At 38.7% G+C, this 12,912-nt stretch overlaps 1 protein-coding gene across 1 annotated transcript in view; it reads right to left on the bottom strand.

Annotated features, from left to right (window-relative positions):
- Positions 1 to 905: 905 nt before the first annotated feature.
- Positions 906 to 12,912, bottom strand: part of LOC103595115 (probable global transcription activator SNF2L2) — a gene marked incomplete at its 3' end in the record, with an annotated part of 62,546 nt that continues 50,539 nt past the window's right edge. Inside the window, exons 18-20 of the mRNA XM_008578432.1 lie at positions 9,231 to 9,394; positions 4,229 to 4,456; positions 906 to 983 (exon numbers count right to left, since the gene is read on the bottom strand). Coding sequence (XP_008576654.1) covers positions 906 to 983; positions 4,229 to 4,456; positions 9,231 to 9,394 — 470 coding nt within the window. The remainder of the gene's footprint in view (positions 984 to 4,228; positions 4,457 to 9,230; positions 9,395 to 12,912) is intronic.

Genomic DNA, 12,912 nt, shown 5'->3' with positions numbered 1-12,912 from the left:
ACTGTTCTGGTCATTGGAGATACAGAGGAAGACAAAAACAGCTATAGCAAATGCCTTAAGAACGCAGTAAATATCACTTCTTCATGCCTCTACAGAGCCTCCCTCACTAATCAAGGGGCTTGCTCCCCATGAACACTGCTGATAGCAGGACTCACACATAAAACAAATTCATTTCAGTAAGACTGCAGATGCTATGTATTATGAAACGTCAAGGTTGAAACCATGGACGTTAAATCCTCAAATGCTAATGTTCTTTTATACTTACTTTGTACCAGTGAAATCCAACTGGTTTGATCTTTAAGTGAAGGCCATACCTTTATCCCCACCTTGAAAGTTCCTATTTGCTTAAGCAGCCTCTCTTCAACAATTAGAAGAGGCACACCTGCATTGTTTTAGTTGTTGTCCACCTGCCCCACAAGGGAGCATGTTTGCTTTGATCTAGTAACATCTAGGGCATAGCTGTAAACTCAAATGCCTACAGGAGCCAGGCAGGTTTCCTGAATGGTGCTGGCCTAGGATTAGAAATAAACCAAAAGCGGGGGGTGTGCGGTAAGCTGTAGACCACATGGCCAGTCCAGAGGGTGCAGCTGCTACTCAGCTCTGGCCAACTGTTTCCACTCAGAGACAGAGGCCTGGTATTGCCCGATCTCATTTTTCAAGAGAAGCCAGAAACCAGGATTCTTTTTATGCTGGCAACAAATGCAAAATTTAAAAAAATGCTGCGTGGGCCAAAGAAAATATGTCTGCAGGCTAAATCCAGCCAGTTTGCAGCCTCTGAACTGAAAGAAAGGCACAGTCTTCACAAATGAAGTTCTGTCAGGGCATGCAAGCTCCAGACATACTGGTTAACAGAAAAAGAGGCAGAGGAATAAAGAATTTGTTTTCATGATTTTCTGCAACATTACCATAAAAAGATCAAATTCTTCTTCTCGTCGAGCAATCATTTGGTTCAGAGTCTCATCATCTGGTACTTCGTCTTCTTCCTGGGGTTAAAAACAGGGTGATTGAATAGGCTTTAGGCAAGAGGCTGGACAGCTGGGGAAAGGTACAAACACGTAAGGTGCATCTGTCTGCAGACTAGAGAGTTCCCATTTCTCAAGCCAGAAAGAAAAGAGAAGGATTTCATACTTGCCATTATTAATTTGCAAGCTATTCAAACTATCCTCCCAGAGCAAAATCTGTTTAGGGAGGAAACGTGGTGCACTGTAAGAAATACTGGTTCTCCTGGGTGTGCATCTTGATTCTGTTACCTTTAAAACAAGTTACTTAAAGTCTTCCTGCCTCAATGACTTCATCTGTAAAATGGGCATGACATCTACTTCACAGAGGGGTGTAAGATTTAAATAAGGAAATCCACATGAAAAAGTACCTAACATTAGTTCTTTTAATTCCATTGGCTGTATCCCAAATATAAATGCTTATGTTCAAAGCCTTACAAAAACATGAATGTGAAATTTTGTGACTAGGCACTGAACAATACCATAAAAATCATATATATATGCCAAATATATAGGCTTTAAGATATGTTTAATCAATGTATTTCAGTGGGCATGATTACTGCTAATTTTAGAGCTATGGCTGGGAAAACTCAAAAGAGATCAATAACAAAAGCCCCTCAAAACTATACTTAATTAAAATAATTTAAATGAAGTAGAGAAAGTAATTACATAAGGTTAAAGAATTTCCTCTTATATTGTATTGAACAGAGGCACATTATCTCTCTGCTAATTCCTCAAAAACCAGCAGTTCTCGAAAAATGTTACGCTTTGACTTCCACGCTTTTAAAAAATGATTCTAAAATTTGGGCATATTTTACAGGACTTATCTTCCAAAATTATTTTTAACATATGCTGAGTGGACTTCTTAAAAATCAAATGAAGAATTTCAGTATATCAGCAGAGGGAAGAGAGAGGAAAACACAGAACTTAAAACATCCAATTTCACAAATCTGTTCAAAACAAGGCAACTTGTTTTAGAGAAAGTGTATGAGTGCACTAGCTAGCAGCTTGACTGAAATGACTTTTCAGTTTCCAAGATAATGCCTTACCCACTGTAGGAACTTAGTAAGTGTTAGAAATGAATGCAATCCAATCAAGTAAAAAACCTATGATTCAAGATCATAATTACTTCTCAAAAACTTTCTATTCTAGTTTACCTCCAGACTGATTAAAGTCAATTGTATAAATACTACATTTCATCTGACAAAGACACAGACTAGCTGGGAGTGGGCTCAGCCTTCACAGTGGGAAGTATCTGGTTTAGTAGTTCCCTGGTGAACAGATGTCCTGCTCTGTCTCCCCTCTTCCTGGAACCACATGTCACCCTCTTATCACATATGCAATGGAGGGCCTAGATGTCCCTATGCCCAAGATGAAAAGATTCTCCTGTTAAACTGACAAGAAGCCTGCCATGGTGACCTGACCTTTGTGGAGAACCAAATAGCTGGGAACTGTGCAATAAATCCTCCTGGGTTCTTTGTGCCCTAGCACTTTGTGGCTTGTCCACTGTGGTGATGGCAGCCTATGCTGCCTGGAATACTCAAGACCAGAGCCCTTGACTACAGTATATCAGTGTCCCCAAGTGTCTTCCCATCAAGACACAGGCCATCCAGAAAATGGTAACATTTGTCGGACACACTGATGGCCTGGGAGAGATGTAGACCCCAGCAAGGCTGCTCACAGCTAGAAGCAGGTGGCACAGGATTTCCACTCCAGGCCCCATGTGGTGGCCCTTGGGCCTGGGAGAGATCAACATGTCCCTGCAGCTGGAAAGCTCCAGCCTTCCTTGCGTCCCATCTAAACCAGGCCAGAAACCATTTTCACAAGGCCTACACAAAATAAGCAAAAATGCAGTGGAGACTATTGCCTGGGTGTCAGTGCAGCCACAGCTGCTTTGTGACAGTATGTATCATTCACCATATTGTTTTCAGTAAATGTCCAAGTGTGTGAACAGCAACAAAAACATCACCTGACAACCTGACTCTAAATCTGTCTCAGATATTCAATTTCAAGAGTCAGAAATGGTGACTCATTCGAGATTAAAAATTTTTAAATGTGTATAGAGGTGTGAGTGGGCATTCTTATGTATTTTTCATCATTTTCATGAAACCCAATGGATAACTAATCAAATACATAAGGCTGACAAATTAGGCATAATACATAAGTACTCTTCAATTTGCAAAAGGATTCATTTCAGCAATCCTCTAAATATCAAGCTTTACTTCACATTTAGGTTCAGTCAGGAAAAAAGTATATAAGACTTTTTTAAAAGAATTTGATTTATAATTGGAAAGATTTCAAAAGCACATATCCTATTTCAGGCAAAATCAAACAATGTATCTCATATATGCAATGAAAATAGTATTACATTCTAATATGTAAACTTACTCTTTAATTTGTAAGTAGGGACACACAAAACCAAATTCGTCCATCATCAGCCAGTTTTATGGTAAGGACTGGTGCTGGTATTTTGTGTTTTCTAGACTGTATAAATATGTTTTTAAATCTATTTCATATCCATTTTGGGATGAATAATATAAAGTTACTAAAATTGGCAATCTAAAAAAATACAAATGACAACCCATGGATTCCCTAAAAGAAACATAGTCAATGTATTCTTTGTACAATCTCAACAAATAAAAAGAGAATTTTTAACCAGTATTTTTCTCAGCCTTTGGTCAACTCTTAAAAATCTGAAGTGGGGTTAAAGTCACACTTTCCAAGTGCAAGTACAGCTAATGAGCCAAAGATGGCTGCGAAGCCTTGTCCTACAAACACATTGAAGTGCTGTGGCCCCTGACCAAAAGACAACAGAGACAGAGGGCTGAGAATGGAAGAAAGAAAAGGCAAGGAGGGACCGTCCAGAGACAAGACCATCTGTCTTGTCTCATCTGGCTGATTTTGTCACTGTGAGTCCTCCCTGCAGTTTTGCAACTGCCCAACAGAAGGCAGCATTTACAATACAATAAAGCACGGATGGTACCTCCCTGGGAGGAGTGACCTAAACACCCGTAGGCCAAGCCTTGCGGTCCCTCTAGCCACAGCTTTTAAGACACTCATCTGGATAACTTTCAGAGGCTTTCTGTGCTTTGGATATAAGATAGCCGCTAATTTATTCATTCTAATTAATGCCAGCCCAGGAAAGTCTTGAAGGGACAAAGAGGTTATTCTTAATCCTTCCAAGACAAAAGGTCACTGTTTGATTTCATAAGCGTGGCTTTCTGGAGTACCTCATTTTCCTCTTCGTGCTCCAGTATGGCCTGCAGAAATGCCCTCCGCTCGTGGCTCGAAGACTTCTGATCAAACATGCCCGCCTGGATCACTTTCTGATCCACATTCAGCTTGTATTTTGCGGCTGCGAGAATCTTCTCCTCCACGCTGTTCACAGTGCAGAGTCTCAGCACCCGGACCTCGTTCTGTTGACCGATGCGGTGAGCTCGGTCTTGTGCCTGCAGATCCTGTTTGAGAGAACACCACGCTGTGAGGACCGACAAGCCTGGATTAGCCTGGCAAACAAGTCCTTAGCCAAGAGGGACACAAGGCAGTGTTACTGAACCCACCTTTACTAAGGTAAGATTTTGCTTACATTTTAAAAACACACAAGCTACCTTTGAAAAATGTCCAGGTCTCGCCTGGTTGAGAAAACCTGGGTTTAAATTAACCAAGCCAACTGAAATACATCTCAGGTTTTCAAATCCAGGTCTCAAAATATTTTTAGCTGTCCCTAGGTTCACCTTCAGAATTAGGCCCTAACTGAAAAATTATATGAGGGTACATCTGATGTCAGAATTATGATTTAGATATTACCTACGACCAACCTTAAGTTGCAAGAAACACCTTCCTGTTGGTATGAGGTGTTAAAGATGATTTTTAAAATATCATTGGGTTATACATACATGCTTTATACATACATACATTATACAGGTAGTGAATGCTCAGAGAGCCAATTTCCTGGGACCTAACTCTATCAAAGACTCAGTCTTCTGTTTGTAAAATGAGAATGGTTGCTAGTGTGGTAGAAGCTGATGAACTTTTGGGGATAGAAATTTGACACTGTATATCAAAAATGTTGAAATTGGGTGTGACTCTGACTCAGAAATTTCACTTTTGGAAATTTGTCCTAAACAAATAATCATGGATATGCACAAAGATTTAGGAATAAGGATGTACCTTCTTAGCATTATTTATTATATATAATGGCTTTTTAAAAAAAATGTAGAAGTAAACATTCAATAATAACCAATTGGTTAAATAAATTATAGTACTCTACTGTATGTACGTACCAACAGTCTCATAATAATTAAATTGTAGATTTAATAACACAAAGCTATAATAAGTGTGACTACATGTTATAAATGAGTAGGTACATTATGATCTTATATTTGTATATTTACCTATAACGAGAAAAAGGTGGGAAGGACAAATACCAACATGCCACTAATGTTTATATCTGCAGGTAACAAGATTATAGGTGTTATTTAATTTTTTTCATTTTGCTTACATGTGGTTTAACAATTTTTTCTACCATTATTAGATTACTTATGTTACTCTTATAATAAGAAAGGGGCTTTAATGAACTCTTTAAATAAAAACCTTCATAAACCTATGAAGTAGAGTTACCTAATTTTATAGCTACACAATAAAAACTTCTTGGCATACCACTTTTATTCATGTGGTTCAGGGGATGGTATCTGGGCCAATGCTAATTAGTTTACACGTGTCCCCATTAGACTGTAGGGTATACATTTTTAGGGCAAAGGTCTGTTCCCCATATCCTGCATTCATAGCACCAGATTTTACACAGAGCTCAATAGCTGTAAGCCTGTCCTCTTGACCAGATGAGTTTCCTGGTCACCTGTGTAGCACAAGGGGGCAGCAGGGAAACGTCTGCCCAGGAGATTTGTGTTTGCTGCAGGGACCTTTAAAATTGAAACATTTTTCTCAGAAGGTATTTGAATAAGTTAATATAATAGTGCTGAACCATGAATATGGCTGGGTCCCATCCAAATCAGATTATTTTCTAAGGAGGAGAATGTGAGGTGTACAATTAAAATCCAAAGGGGGGTTTTAGGGAAAACTCCCCAAACTTCCTTTTTGAGACCTTAGTTCAATTATCTTTCAACCCATCTTCACCAGAACAGCTAAGCAGCAGCTGAGATGACAAGCTCTGTGTCATCACCTCTTCATGAACAAGGGTCGACAAACTTTCTGTAATGGACCCAATAGTAAATACAGGTCGTCTGGACTAGGAGCGAACATTGGGTAACTGTTCTCACCAAAAGGCTGATATTGTTCTTTTTTCCCCCCTATTTTATATTTATACCTAAAGATGTGAAAACCATTCTTCACTTGCAGGTTGTACAAAAACAGGTGGCAGGCCATCTTGGCCAGTGTCCCAGACCTCCGCTGACCCCTGTCCCAGAAGAAGCTGGTAAAACCACAAACATACTAAAATGCAGATGGCAGCTGATATACTCTTTGAGAAAGAAGAGGACGGAGACAACATACAGTCAGGATGATACGTTCTGGAATCCTTGGTGACTGTTGCAGTTAGTTTTGCTTGGTGATAGGAGCGGTAGTGTATGTTTGTGTGTTTATGGTCATCCATCTGTTTGGAAAGTGCCAAGACTTAGTATCTAGGCTGCAGAAGTTTATGGAATGTGAGCCTTTAAGTGCCTAAACCAAAAAGCGGGGACAAAAGACAATTGTGACAAAGAAATAAGTGCTGTAATTATTGGATGGATTATTCAAGATTTCTGACGTGGTCTCAAACTTCATCACACTGATTTGGGTGTGATAATACTTGAAGACTAGAGCCTGGCCTGAGATGAGGGCCTCTCAGGTAACTCTGTGGTTACCATTCTGTAATAACGCAGCTCCAGCTCTATGGTTTGAAAATACAAGTATCAACCCATGTTTCCATTCAACAGTTTGAAAATTAGAGTCTTGGTAATCCTGAGGGATTTCATTGCTAATTCCATATTTTGAGTTCTATCTTTGCTTCTAGGTAGGGCCTTCAACTAGCAACTTTAAGGCCTTTACATTCAATCTGTCAGCCTAAGTCATATAAACCCATTTCATCTATCTGCCTTCATTTTGATTCAGCATGACAGAGAATATTTACAAAGTTTTCTTCAATGCTTGCTGAATCCAACATGGTACAAAGGGCTCTATATCTTTCATTTTGGGGCTATGCATATATATGCAGGGGTGCACGGTAGATAGAGCTTGAACCCAGGATTCAAACCCAAACCCAGACAGACATAGGCTGAATCCTGGCTGTGTGCCCCTGAGCAAACTAGTGTTGACTGGTTTCCTCATGTGTCACATATTTTGAGGATTACCTGAAGTATGCAAAGTGCCTAATAGCATCTGATAGAGTGGCTTAATAAAAGTTAGTTCCCTTACCTTTTAAATGAATACTCAGTACTTGTCTATATCACTCTAAGGTCACTGATTTCTGAAAATGAGAAAAAGGTTTGCCCAAACTAATGGTCATGTTTAAGTGACAGATATGAAAAATCTGCACAGCCACTTACCAAATCAGGTGGAAGTGAATCAGCCTACGGCAGGTATTAATACTTGCAGAGGTATATGGCCCATGTGAGGAACTTGTGGTAAATTAGACCAGAAGAAATTTGGGGTGTGTGTTTTGTTGCCAAACTTTTAGTTCACTATAGTTAAGAGGCAACTGTTCAGTGCTCCTGCAACTCACTTTGATGCTGGATTTTCCCCTGTTGCTACTGGTCACAAAAGTTGTACCCACAAAGTTTGTAATGGAGCTAGAAAGGGGAAAGAAAGAAAGAAAGAAAGAAAGAGAGAGGGAGGGACAGGGGAAGAGAAAGGGAGATTGAGGGGAGAGAGGGACAGAGGGAGAGAGGGTGGGGGAGAGAGAGAGAGACACACACACACAGAAACATAGATGTCCCATTCTTTGCCATGGTGTGATGGTTAATTTTAGGTGTCAACCTGGCTACATTAAAGAATACATAGAAACCTGGTAAAGCATTATTTTTGGGGTGTGTTTATGAGGATGTTTCCAGAAAAGATTAGCACGTGAGCCTGACTAGATGGAGTGGGAAAGACCTATCCTCAATATGCGCGGGCACTGTCCAATCCCCTAGAGGACCGGAGAGAACAAAAACAAAGGAAAAGCACCTAGACTCACGAAATAAGAAAATCGGGAGTGGAGTGGTAGGAAAGGGGAAGCAGACATGCATATTTTTTAAAAGGTCCCTTATAATTCTAATGCACCCCTGAACTCTATTTTCTGCCAGAAACAATGGCTCTAAGCCTTTTCCAATCTTCACAACCACCCCGTGAGACAGTCTGACTGTAAGAAAACAGGTTTGGTGAGGAGCCCAGGTTCAGCTGATGTAGACAGAATTCAGATTCAAATGTGAAAGCTGCAGTTTTCCTTTTTTACTATTTTGAATTCAGCATTTGTTCCAATATGAACTAAATCCTGACGAATGCCATTCTACCCAGTATTTTAGAGGCAGGTACATCACCTCCCAGACTAATTCAGAGAAACTGTTCCCCATTCAATTTTTTCTTTTTCTTTCTTTCTTTTTTTTTTTTTTAAATCATCAGAGTACTCCTTTAAAAGGGTAACTCTAAACTTACCTGGCTAAAATAACTTACAATAATAGATGCTTGATAGAATATTTTTTGATGATGATTTTAAACAAAACACACATAATAAAAGGTTAACAATCATATACTAACTGTTTGGCTTTGGGAAGTTACTTAGCCTGCCTAGGACTCAGTTTCTTTGACTGTAAAGATGCAAATAGTAATATTAACTACTTCACAGAGTTGTTGTGAAAACTGAAAGAAACAATGCACATGAAGAGGTTGGCACAGAGTGAGCGTCCTGTAAATGTTAATTGCTGTTGCTTTGTACTATTTTGGAACATTTTTGCTTTATCCTTCATGAAATGTACTTTGCTCAATGGCAATCCCAGGAGATGAGATTATGACTGAGTTTTACAACAATTGAGTTTTTTACCCCAAACCTGAGCTCTTCAAAGGCATGTGTGGGACATCTGAATATCCATGCTTTGAGGGAGGTAAGAAAGCAGCCATAATAATTGGCTGGGCTCTTTCTCCCTTGGAGAAATGGCCCACTTGTTTAGAAGTTTGCTCTGTCCTATAGATGTGAATGATGAGCCATAATCTTTTAGTTCCTCTCCAGAGGGAGGCCTGGGCACCCGAGTCAGATATGCAGACCTGATGAGGATTCCAGTCGCTGTCAAAGATGACCACTGTATCAGCTGCCTGAAGATTTAAGCCCAGGCCTCCAGCTCTCGTGCTTAACAAGAAAATGAAATATTGGGACCCAGGTTCATTGAATTTCTTCAGCAAAGCAGCACGGTCTTCAGACTTGGTAGTGCCTGCAGGGGTAACAAAAATAAATTTGCCAATTAACTCCTGCCTGAAAATGGCACAGAACAAGACAGAAAGGCCTGCTTCCCAGAGAAATACACCCAGACTCTTCTTAATGTTGGTTAGGTAATCCTCAGGATTTTTGTACTTTTGAAAGGAACTTTGGACATTTTATAATTAAAAAAAGAGAGAGAGGGAGAGAAAGAGTTTAAACATTTCTGACTGAACTCCATTACAACTTTACAAACTCTGCAACATTCTTACTCTAACCTAAAATTTAATGAAAACATTATCTGGATTTACTTCTTGCTTTAAAACACCAAATAATTTTTAAACACACCCACATACACACACGTGCATGACAAAAACTATTATAATGGCTTAAAGCAATTTAGCCAATAGCCATTAGAGTGAGTACTTACTTATGCCAAGAGAATGGAAACAAAAGAAAAGTTGATTTCTACTACTTTATCTTTTGAATTGCTATTGAGTATGCTCTGGCTGGTAAAAACATAAAATGTGAATGAAATATTTTTATCTTTATTAGCAACACTTGAAGCTACAACGATCTAAAAAAATATAAGGAATCCCTTAGTCTATTTCTCACATCAACATTCTGCTCTGTTGAGTTCAAAGGATGCTAAAGTCAATCAAACAGAGCAGCATGTTATATGCCTGGGGGTGGCTCACCCCATGGTATCTGAGGAGGCTCCCAAACAATGACTAAGCAGAGAGTCCCAAGCCCCAGTGCAATGCTCACTGTGGGGACAAACTCCAGTACATACTATGTATTCGTAAGGTATTTTACCAGGTCATTTTATAAAATGCATTGTGGAAGAGAAAACAAAAACAAAAACAAAAAAAGCCACCCGTATCCCATTTGTACATATTTCACCAGAGAAATGTATATGCTGAGTTTTGAAAAAGGCTTTATTTAGGCTGTTGGGAAATGTATATGCATGGTACATGATAGTCCCTGACTGATGCAGTACAAGTATTTTTTCTACATGTTCTTTTTTAAGGATGAAAATATACCAGCAATTTATTTCAGAGGATTAAAACATTTAAGTAACTATAGCTAATGGATCAAGTTACTACGAGGGTCAAGTTCCCAAACATGAGGAGATCTGTTTTTCACATCTAATAAAAATAACAAGGGCCCTCCTTAGGGAAAAAAAAAAAAAAAATCAATTCCCTGCATACGGCAATTGGGGATTAGGAACTAGGGGTTTTGGAGACTCTCCTCATTTAATGAAACAACATTCTTTAGAGTCATTTTACTTTCTAAATTAGATTTTGAGTTTAGGGAACTGGCCAAAACCTGCCACAATGAATTGTACGAATTTGGATTTGGGGAGAGGGGCACTAAATATGCTCTCAGTGAGGTTTCAAATGTGGAACTCTGTTTTGTTTTCAGAATTGGCTTTCTGAGATCACAGGGAACTAATTGCTCATGATGCTAATAGAAGACATGTTCTGTTTTGCCATGAAGTCCTCTCTATATTGTCTTTCCATTTGTAATAATTCTGTAGAAAATTATTCACATGGACTAATGGTTCACATATTTATCCTCTGCCTTAAACTGAAATAAAAGCCACCACAAAAACCGAAATATCCTTCTAAAACGGGGAAAGACGGGGCTCCTAGAGATAATGACCCCTGTTTTCTGACAGCAGGGTACAAAAGCTGTGCATCTATGATCTTATGTACCCTGACGGTAGAAGTTCAACAGTTTGGATCAACTGAAAAACAACCAGTTAATGATCACATGTATTAAGATATAAATAAAACTAATTAGGGGATATGCCTGCTTATGATGAAATAACCCTACGTGTAAAATAAAGCACTGAAAAACAAAAGGGAGATCAAAATTATTTGGTCAAATAAGTTTTCAGGCCATATGCCAGACACTTCAAGCAAATAGACTGACCATATAACTGGTGTGTATTTAAAAGTTCATGTAAAGATTTGCATTATCTTTTAATTCTAATTTTTTACGAACTTGTTGAAGTACCCTCATAGCTGGGACCTTGACAAATTATAAAAACGAACAAACAAAATAGATTAAATCACTTTACATGCAAAGCTACAGAATTTCTTATTACAAGGTTCAGAATTTGCCAGACTACCATTTCCATTAGTCAAAGTTTCCTAAGTCAAGATGTGTGCTGATGATCAGCAATCTTTTCAATATTGCTCAGGGAGATTCAAACTACCATGTTAGANTCTTTCTTAAAATGATGTTGCTAGAGAAGCAGACTGTATTTTTAGAGATGGGGTATATTTCTCTGGGTCTGCTAAAACTGAGCTAATCTGGAATCAGAGAAATCCAAGTTAGAGCCTGGTTTCACCATTTACCTTTGTTTTCTCATCTGTTAAATGGGGATCCTAACAGCAATTTGGAAAACAGGGATTACAGTACCTTATTTGTTGAGGAAATTAAATCAATGATGCACACAGAGTGCTTTGCCTCGAATCCCACAGGTAGTAGATGCTCCATAAATGTTAGGTGTTATGACTATTTTTATTAATAACAGTAGGGACAGCAACCAACAGACTATTAAAGAGATTCTCTCAGACTGGCAAGAAACCATCAGAAAGATTTGTTTCAGGGAAATCACTTCTTGCCAGTTTTACAGATTCAGATATTCTAAGGCTGCAGTCCTCAGAGGGCTGAGATTCAAAATAAAATGCCACAAAGTAACAAACAGTAGTTATGGAGGACACCTGTGGGGGGCTGTAAATCTAGGGGATAGTAAAGCCCAGTGTCCCTTCCCTGAGCAGCAGTTAAAGGAAGGTTTATCTTTTTTTTTTTCCTTTTTGTCTTTTTTTTCGTGTCCGGCAACGGATNAAAATAGATTAAATCACTTTACATGCAAAGCTACAGAATTTCTTATTACAAGGTTCAGAATTTGCCAGACTACCATTTCCATTAGTCAAAGTTTCCTAAGTCAAGATGTGTGCTGATGATCAGCAATCTTTTCAATATTGCTCAGGGAGATTCAAACTACCATGTTAGAGTTTATCCAAGGCAAATGCTCCTTGCAGGTGGCACAGCATTTCATGTGCTCAGTACTAGCATCAGTTTCATGGTCTTTTAGACTTTGATGTAGAACATATCCAATTATAAGAATACAATTAATAGCAAGGGTGATTGTGTTGAAAATTACAGAATTTGCCAGAAGGAAAATACTGCCAGACTTTCATGATTAGTAATTTTAATTTAGTTTCAGCTCTTTTGGAAAATTTTGTCTTCTGAAATGAAACCAACACTTGCTCTCACTCACAAATCATTTCCAGTGAAAACAAAACCTATAATGTATAGTAGCTAAATCTATTCATGCAACCATAATCTTTGCAGAAAAAATTGCTGAGCTTTCATCAAGTAATTTTTTCCTTGAAGTCAAAAATCTGAGACATCAGATTCAGCAATGAAAATCTTAAGTCATTTGAACAACTGGGTGTTGGGGTGTGGGTGGAGGGTGGTGCATTTGGAAGAGTGTGCACTAATTTATCCATGTGTACG

This window comes from Galeopterus variegatus, unplaced genomic scaffold, assembly GCF_000696425.1.
Source record: "Galeopterus variegatus unplaced genomic scaffold, G_variegatus-3.0.2 Scaffold1685, whole genome shotgun sequence".
NCBI lineage: Eukaryota > Metazoa > Chordata > Mammalia > Dermoptera > Cynocephalidae > Galeopterus > Galeopterus variegatus.
The sequence above is the reverse complement of the archived record's forward strand: the minus strand, read 5'-3'. Positions and strand labels throughout refer to the sequence as shown.